Source organism: Pygocentrus nattereri, chromosome 23, assembly GCF_015220715.1.
Source record: "Pygocentrus nattereri isolate fPygNat1 chromosome 23, fPygNat1.pri, whole genome shotgun sequence".
NCBI lineage: Eukaryota > Metazoa > Chordata > Actinopteri > Characiformes > Serrasalmidae > Pygocentrus > Pygocentrus nattereri.
Window position 1 is genome coordinate 34,241,472 of NC_051233.1, and position 9,294 is coordinate 34,250,765.

General features: G+C 52.2%; 1 protein-coding gene across 1 annotated transcript in view; it reads left to right on the forward strand.

Moving 5' to 3' along the window:
• cwc15 (CWC15 spliceosome associated protein homolog) overlaps positions 1–4,606 on the forward strand; it is an 8,642-nt gene extending 4,036 nt beyond the window's left edge. The window contains exons 5-7 of the mRNA XM_037533416.1: positions 2,404–2,511; positions 3,365–3,516; positions 4,317–4,606. Coding sequence (XP_037389313.1) covers positions 2,404–2,511; positions 3,365–3,516; positions 4,317–4,446 — 390 coding nt within the window. The 3' untranslated portion in view covers positions 4,447–4,606. The remainder of the gene's footprint in view (positions 1–2,403; positions 2,512–3,364; positions 3,517–4,316) is intronic.
• Positions 4,607–9,294: the final 4,688 nt, after the last annotated feature.

The following is a 9,294-nucleotide window of genomic DNA, read 5'->3' on the forward strand; positions in this document are numbered from 1 at the left end:
AGAGGGAGAGAGAGCGATCGAGAGAGCGAGGGAGAGAGAGCGATCGAGAGAGCGAGGGAGAGAGAGCGATCGAGAGAGCGAGGGAGAGAGCGATCGAGAGCGAGAGAGCGAGAGAGCGGGAGAGGGAGAGCGATCGAGAGCGAGGGAGAGGGAGAGAGAGAGAGAGAGCGATCGAGAGGGGGAGAGGGAGAGAGAGAGCGATCGAGAGGGGGAGAGGGAGAGAGAGCGATCGAGAGGGGGAGAGGGAGAGAGAGCGATCGAGAGGGGGAGAGGGAGAGAGAGCGATCGAGAGCGAGAGAGCGGGAGAGGGAGAGCGATCGAGAGCGAGGGAGAGGGAGAGAGAGAGAGAGCGATCGAGAGTGGGAGAGGGAGAGGGAGAGGGAGAGGGAGAGCGAGCGAGAGTGGGAGGGAGAGCGAGCGAGAGTGGGAGGGAGAGCGAGCGAGAGTGGGAGGGAGAGCGATCGAGAGAGGGAGAGGGAGAGAGAGAGCGATCGAGAGTGGGAGAGAGAGCGATCGAGAGTGGGAGAGAGAGCGATCGAGAGTGGGAGAGAGAGCGATCGAGAGGGGGAGAGGGAGAGAGAGCGATCGAGAGAGCGAGGGAGAGAGAGCGGGAGAGGGAGAGCGATCGAGGGAGAGGGAGAGGGAGAGCGATCGAGAGTGGGAGAGGGAGAGAGAGCGAGGGAGAGAGAGAGAGAGCGATCGAGAGTGGGAGAGGGAGAGAGAGCGAGGGAGAGAGAGAGAGAGCGATCGAGAGTGGGAGAGGGAGAGGGAGAGGGAGAGGGAGAGCGAGAGGGAGAGGGAGAGGGAGAGGGAGAGGGAGAGGGGGAGGGGGAGGGAGAGGGGGAGGGGGAGGGAGAGGGAGAGGGAGAGGGAGAGCGAGCGAGAGTGGGAGGGAGAGCGAGCGAGAGTGGGAGGGAGAGGGAGAGCGAGCGAGAGTGGGAGGGAGAGAGAGAGCGATCGAGAGTGGGAGAGGGAGAGAGAGCGATCGAGAGTGGGAGAGGGAGAGAGAGCGATCGAGAGTGGGAGAGAGAGCGATCGAGAGTGGGAGAGGGAGAGAGAGCGATCGAGAGTGGGAGAGAGAGCGATCGAGAGAGCGAGGGAGAGCGAGAGGCAGAGGGAGAGCGATCGAGGGAGAGGGAGAGGGAGAGCGATCGAGAGTGGGAGAGGGAGAGAGAGCGAGGGAGAGAGAGAGAGAGCGATCGAGAGTGGGAGAGGGAGAGAGAGCGAGGGAGAGAGAGAGAGAGCGATCGAGAGTGGGAGAGCGAGAGGGAGAGGGAGAGCGAGAGGGAGAGCGAGAGGGAGAGGGAGAGGGAGAGGGAGAGGGAGAGGGAGAGGGGGAGGGAGAGGGGGAGGGAGAGGGGGAGGGAGAGTGGGAGGGAGAGCGAGCGAGAGTGGGAGGGAGAGCGAGCGAGAGTGGGAGGGAGAGCGAGCGAGAGTGGGAGGGAGAGGGAGAGCGAGCGAGAGTGGGAGGGAGAGAGAGAGCGATCGAGAGTGGGAGAGGGAGAGAGAGCGATCGAGAGTGGGAGAGGGAGAGAGAGCGATCGAGAGTGGGAGAGAGAGCGATCGAGAGTGGGAGAGAGAGCGATCGAGAGGGGGAGAGGGAGAGAGAGCGATCGAGAGAGCGAGGGAGAGAGAGCGGGAGAGGGAGAGCGATCGAGGGAGAGGGAGAGGGAGAGCGATCGAGAGTGGGAGAGGGAGAGAGAGCGATCGAGAGTGGGAGAGGGAGAGAGAGCGATCGAGAGGGGGAGAGGGAGAGAGAGCGATCGAGAGTGGGAGAGGGAGAGAGAGCGATCGAGAGAGCGAGGGAGAGAGAGCGAGAGAGCGGGAGAGGGAGAGAGAGCGATCGAGAGTGGGAGAGGGAGAGCGAGAGGGAGAGCGAGAGGGAGAGGGAGAGCGAGAGGGAGAGGGAGAGCGATCAAGAGTGGGAGAGGGAGAGCGAGAGTGGGAGGGAGAGCGAGCGAGAGTGGGAGGGAGAGCGAGAGTGGGAGGGAGAGCGAGCGAGAGTGGGAGGGAGAGCGAGCGGGAGAGGGAGAGAGAGCGAGAGTGGGAGAGAGAGAGAGCGCGGGAGAGGCACACAGACGCACCTGATTCTGAACTGGTTAAGACGAGCCTGGTGGGCTCAGTCGGGTGTGCGGAGAAAAAGGTCCAGGACTGGGAGCCCTTGGTTTACGGGTTTACGGGTTCCACACTTTTGTAGGTTCTGAGATAAAGCAGTTCTGTCTAGTACCTCTAGATCTGAACAGCTAAACTTGGTGATTTTTCTGGAGGCTGGTTGACTGAGCCGGACGGTCCGGTGACCACAGGACCGGCCCACTTTGAACTCTGGGTGATCTGGGTCAGGTGTCAGGACCGGAGCTGGCCACTGCTCTCCACTGAGGTTCTGAGTCTGAATGTCTGTTTCAGGATGAAGACGATTCGGACTCCGACTCTGACAGTGATGACGACACCGCCGCCCTGCTGGCCGAACTGGACAAGATCAAGAAGGAGCGAGCAGAGGAGCAGGAGAGGAAGGTGAGTGTCATTAGGCCCCACCTGTTCAGCTACAGCAGTTTAGCCCCACCTGTTCAGCTACAGCAGTTTAGCCCCACCTGTTCAGCTACAGCAGTTATCATTTATATATCAGATTTAAAGGTACAGTAACCAAAAGCCCTCTCTAATGTAAGATTTGTATAAAAATAAATTCTGTTTTTGGTAAATAAGAACAACAAAAACATTTTGTGCCTGCGTGTCTGCCTGCGCGTGTGTCTGCCTGCGCGTGTGTCTGCCTGCGCGTGTGTCTGCCTGCGCGTGTGTGCCTGCCTGCGCGTGTGTGCCTGCCTGCGCGTGTGTGCCTGCCTGCGCGTGTGTCTGCCTGCGCGTGTGTCTGCCTGCGCGTGTGTGCCTGCCTGCGCGTGTGTGCCTGCCTGCGCGTGTGTGCCTGCCTGCGTGTGTGTGTCTGTCTGCCTGCGTGTGTGTGTCTGCCTGCGTGTGTGTCTGTCTGCCTGCGTGTGTGTCTGTCTGCCTGCGTGTGTGTCTGTCTGCCTGCGTGTGTGTGCCTGCCTGTGTGTGTGTCTGTCTGCCTGCGTGTGTGTGTCTGTCTGCCTGCGTGTGTGTGTCTGCCTGCCTGCGTGTGCCTGCCTGCCTGCCTGCGTGTGCCTGCCTGCGTGTGTGTGTGTCTGCCTGCGTGTGTGTCTGTCTGCCTGCGTGTGCCTGCCTGCGTGTGCCTGCCTGCGTGTGCCTGCCTGCGTGTGTCTGCCTGCGTGTGTGTGTGTGTGTCTGCCTGCGTGTGTGTGTGTGTGTCTGCCTGCGTGTGTGTGTGTGTGTCTGCCTGCGTGTGTCTGTCTGCGTGCGTGCGTGCGTGTCTGCGTGCGTGTCTGCGTGTTAGGAGCGAGAGCAGAAGGCTGAAGAGGAGCGAATCAGGATGGAGAACATTCTGAGTGGGAATCCTCTGCTGAACCTCGCAGGACAGCAGCAGCAGCAGCAGCAGCAGCAGCAGCTGCACACGCAGACCCAGAACAGCTTCAGAGTGAAACGCAGGTACACACACACAGGTACACACAGGTACACACACACAGAGCCAGAACAGCTTCAGAGTGAAACGCAGGTACACACACACACTCAGCATTAACAGGTCAGAGTGATGCGGTGAATCTTATAGGTTTCGTGCTCCTGCTGTAAGCAGTGTGTGTATAACTACAACCGATCCGCCAGCGTTCCCGGTCCATTCCATATCGCAAACCAATGCACTAGCATTCCCGGTCTATCCTACATACCACAAACCGATCCGCCAGCATTCCCGGTCCATTCCATATCGCAAACCAATGCACTAGCACTCCCGGTCTATCCTACATACCACAAACCGATCCGCCAGCGTTCCCGGTCTATTCTACATATCGCAAACCAGTGCACCAGCGTTCCTGGTCCATCCTACATACCACGAACCGATCCGCCAGCATTCCCGGTCTATTCTACATATCGCAAACCAGTGCACTAGCGTTCCTGGTCCATCCTACATACTTATGAGGACCTCCACTGATTTCCCGTGTATTACACTAAACTCTAGCCTGAACCTCTGTGCCCTAAACGCAGAGCCTCTCTGCTCTTCTAGCTTTGATTATTGTGGTGAAAACAAAAAGTCCTCCCTTTTACAAAATCCCACGTTGTCACTATGAGAACATCTGGACCTCACAGTGTAACTAAAGCAATAGTAATAATTACAACAGTAACCTCGTTAATTTAGCCTTTTCTCAAAGACCCGGGTTACAGTGGGGCACGATGAGTTCACACTTACTCCCTCCCTCGTACTAAAGCGTGTGTGTGTGTGTGTGTGTTTGCAGGTGGGATGATGACGTGGTGTTTAAGAACTGCGCTAAAGGAGTCGATGAGTCCCGTAAAGAGAAACGCTTCATTAACGACACGCTGCGCTCAGAGTTTCACAAGAAGTTCATGGAGAAATACGTCAAGTAGAGTTGGGTGGAGTTGGGTGGAGTTGGGTGGAGTTGGGACTGAACTTCATTCTGTTTTTCTCTTCCCTCTTCACCGGTTGTGTTATTCTGTAGCTGTGCTCACGGCGCTGGCTCTGTTTTCTGTTTTTGCTGTTTGTAATTAAAGGTTTTGCTTTTGTTTATTTCTGGTGTGTTTTGTTTCCTGCTGTTCTCCGCCCTCTCTGAGATACGGCCAATCAGATTTCTCCGTGTTATCTGCTAGTTGGTTAGTTGGCTGCGAGCTGTTGCTAAAGTAGTTTTTATTGTTTTAATAGACGAAGCTGGAATCTGATTGGCTGCACTAAAGTCAAATAATGTAAGTTAGAAAGGATAAAATTACGGTTCTTTATTCAGCAGTTTTCTGGTCTGCCTGCCGAGCCGAGACATGCTGGGGGTCCAAAGTCAGGTGACCAAAGTCCGGACCCCCAGACCAAACAAGGCCCGTCTAGTCTCGACTGACTAGTCGACTAGTCTCAAAACATTTCAGTTTAGTTCAGCATTTTCTCCATCTGTCCGTCTCCATCTGTCCATCTCCTCTTAAACTAAGGTTCTCTAAAGGTTCTTCATAGAACACAGTCCTCATATGTTTCATATCGTTATCTTCATCACTACTTTGCAAACCTGCCGCAGCAGCTTCAGCAGCTGGAAACTCTGAGTCTCCGATGTGGACTGAATGAAGAACGAAGGGTCTCCGGCGTGGCGGTCAGTCCTTAGTGATCTCCTGAGTGTCCGTCGGTCAGTTTCACACAGAATGTAGATGGACACACGAATCCAGCAGCTCCACACTGTGAGAGGCAGGTGACGTGTATCTCAGCCCTTCTTCATAGGCTCATAACTCCAGATGTGAGTCTCGTAGGATCTCGTGATGAGATGGAATAGAAAGGGCGGCTACGGGTTCAGGAAGGGTTTGAACTGGATTTCTGAGCTGGATCATCACAAATATACAGAGACAGAGGATTTGCTGCATGGGGGGAATTTGTGGACCCCAGAGGATTTAGACGGGGACCTGAGTGTATATGTGCAGTTGGATCACAAACAGTGTATAAACAACCAGCAGACGCTAGAAAGTAAGAGCCACAGCAGATGTTTGAGTGTCAGATGAAACATGAACATTGCAGTAAATAATCAGACAAGGGGACAGAGCCTCTCAACAGCTGGATCGTCTCACAGCAGCAGCGGCAACTCCAAGCAAATCCGTTCAATAAATATTCAATTTTCACCACTGACGCAGAAGACGCTGGTCATTTCTCTGATCCTTATTAATGACGCGGTTTCTCCTGATACGGAATGTGATTCACCAGCCGGAGGTTCTCACCAACTACATGAAAACACAAATATCTGAGTGAGTTTGCGGTGAAGGCAACTTTTATCAGTTTATATATATACGAATTATGTTTTTCACCTTTGGAATCATTTATGGATGATATTTTGTTGGAGTGTCTGAGCCACAAAAAAGTTACACAGCACTTAAAGGAAAATTCCACTGTTTGTTCTGAAATCTGCCCCCTAACTCAGAGGGTTTGGTGTGAAACGGTTCTGACGTCTTTACAGTGGTGGTGATGGGAACCAGGCGTCTCCGTGACAACAACACAGATATAGACACTTTATTTACCATCCAGAACCACCAGAGAACCTACACGAGTCTTCTCAGCTTATATGGAATGTTGATGATGGAAAACAGTGGAAAATCTGGAATAATGAGTTTTCTTTGGGGACTATTTTGCCGCACAGCGCCCTGCATGTCTCCCTCCACCATGAATGGAGTTGAAGTTCTCTAAACTCTCATAAAACAGCGTCTCAGTCATCAGGCAGTGAATTCAGAACCAGTTCATGTAGGAACTTTCTGTGAGGAGCTTTTAGAGGGAGGTCTGGTTCCTATCACCACCACTGTGAGGAGCTTTTAGAGGGGACGTCTGGTTCCCATCACCACCACTGTGAGGAGCTTTTAGAGGGGGACGTCTGGTTCCTATCACCACCACTGTGAATGGTTCTGACTCAGTAAGATTATCTAGAACAGAGAGTTTCACACCAAATCACTCAGAAAGGCTTAACCAGCTAATTATGAGAAATTTTGGAAAGTTGGTGGAGTTTTCTAGGAAAGGGAACATTTATTTCCCTCGAGTTTGAATAAAGGAGGCCCTCCAGCTCACTTAACTGAGAGTGATATATGATAGATCATTGATAGATCAGTGATTAATGGTGGGTAATCATTAAGTTCCCAGCCGTGACTTCAGAGGCTGCAGGGGGAATGTCAGTGGAGCGTGTCCTCCTGGTCTTATTGGAGCGTAGAAGGAACACGATGCCCATCAACCAGGAGAACCTTTCCCACCAAATCTCTTTCACACAGCGTAGTTTCTGCCTTAGAAACAAAATCAATGCTGAGTGAAAAGACGACTTAAAGGGGAACTCCACCGATTTTCCCAAATTTCTGTGTAAGTAACTGGTTAAGATGTAAACAGAGTGGTACAGTATATACACTATATTTCCAAAAGTTTTCACTCCCCCATCCAGATCACTGAATTCCGGTGTTCCAGTCACTTCCGTGGCCACAGGTGTATAAAGCCGAGCCCCTAGGCCTGCAGACTGCTTCTACAGACATTAGTGAAAGAATGGGTCACTCTCAGGAGCTCAGTGAGTTCCAGCGTGGTGCCGTGATCGGACGCCACCTGTGCAGCAAGTCCAGTCGTGAAATTTCCTCACTACTAAATATTCCACAGTCCACTGTCAGTGGGATTATAACAAAGTGGAAGTGATTGGGAACGACAGCAACTCAGCCATGAAGTGGTCGGCCACGTAAAATGACAGAGCGGTCAGCGGATGCTGAGGGGCATAGTGCACAGAGGTCACCGACTTTCTGCAGAGTCAATCACTACAGACCTCCAAACTTCATGTGGCCTTCAGATCAGCTCAAGAACAGCGTAGAGAGCTTCATGGAATGGGTTTCCATGGCTGAGCAGCTGCATCCAAGCCTTACATCACCAAGCGCAGTGCAAAGCGTGGAATGCAGTGGAGTAAAGCGCCGCCACTGGACTCTAGAGCAGTGGAGACGTGTTCTCTGGAGTGACCAATCACGCTTCTCCGTCTGGGAATCTGATGGACGAGTCTGGGTTTGGCGGTTGCCAGGAGACGGTACTTGTCTGACTGCATTGTGCTGAGGGTAAAGTTTGGTGGAGGGGGGATCATGGTGTGGGGCTGTTTTTCAGGAGTTGGGCTCGGCCCCTAGTTCCAGTGAAAGGAACTCTTAAAGCTTCAGCACCAAGAGATTTTGGACAATTTCACGCTCCAACTTTGTGGGAACAGTTTGGGGACGGCCCCTTCCTGTTCCAACATGGCTGCACACCAGTGCACAAAGCAGGTCCATAAAGACACGGATGAGCCAGTTTGGTGTGGAAGAACTTGACTGGCCTGCACAGAGTCCTGACCTCAACCCCATAGAGCACCTTTGGGATGAATTAGAGCGGAGACTGTGAGCCAGGCCTTCTCGTCCAACATCAGCGTCTGACCTAACAAATGCTCTTCTGGAAGAACGGTCAAAAATTCCCATAAACACTCCTAACCCTTGTGGAAAGCCTTCCCAGAAGAGCTGAAGCTGTTATAGCTGCAAAGGGTGGGCCGACATCATATTAAACCCTATGGATTAAGAATGGGATTCACTCAAGTTCATACGTGAGTGAAGCCAGATGACCGAATACTTCTGGAAATATAGTGTAGATAGATAGACTTAATGGATCCCGGAGGAAATTTAGCAAATTTATTTACCATCCAGAACCACCAGAGAACCTACATGAGTCATCTGAGTTTATATGGAATGTTGATGATGGGAAATAGTGGAAAATCTGGAATAATAAGGTCCTGGAAACTGTCCCCAGTATTAATTTCAGAAATCTGGTCGCCTTAAATGCAGCTAATTCTGGCTCCTGCAGCTGCTGCTGCGTTTAGACTGAACTGAATGTTTAACCGCTCCCTGACGTACCGGAGTCGCATGGAAAGCGCTGCCGTTCGTACGGAACAAGCCCAGGTTAGTTCAGCTGGCTGCTCCAGATCAGCGCTGAGCGTAGCCCTGTAAGATGGTGCACAGCGCAGGCCACAGCTGATGAGCTCGCGTTTTCCCCTCCTGTGGTTAGAACACAAAACCACATCAGCTCCAGGATGTGTGAATGAAATAAACAGCAGTTCTGCATCAGCACTTTTTACCCCTGAAGTCTGATAAAATCAGCACAGACTGGTGCAGCAAACGAGCGAACAGGAGCGATGAGTCCAGAGAGCGCAGGAGACCCGACCGAGACTGAGAACAAACTTTCCATGGCTCAGTGTTTATTAGAATACACATGATTATGAAATCTAATCTAATTACTACGTACTTACAACCTCAGACTTATCATTTACACGATTATGTGATCGTTATGACTGGGTATCAAATAATTATGAGTTAGTATCTCATAATAGTGACTTGTTTTCCTGTAATCATGACTTAATGTCTCATAATCATGAGAACATTTCCTTCTTATTATGATTTACTTTATGGCCATATCTGTGTCAGAAATGAGTCTCCGTGTACATTTGTGTTGTTTCATGTTAAAAATAGTCTGTTTTACAGTTTTACTCTTCCATCCATCCATTTTCTAAGCTGCTTCTCCGTCAGGGTCGCGGGGGGGTGCTGGAGCCCATCCCAGCAGTCTTCGGGTGGAAGGCAGGACACACCCTGGACAGGTCGCCAGTCCATCGCAGGGCAGACACAGACAGTCACTCACACCCAGGGGTAATTTAGCACGTCCAACTGGCCTGACTGCATGTCTTTGGACTGTGGGAGGAAACCGGAGAACCCGGAGGA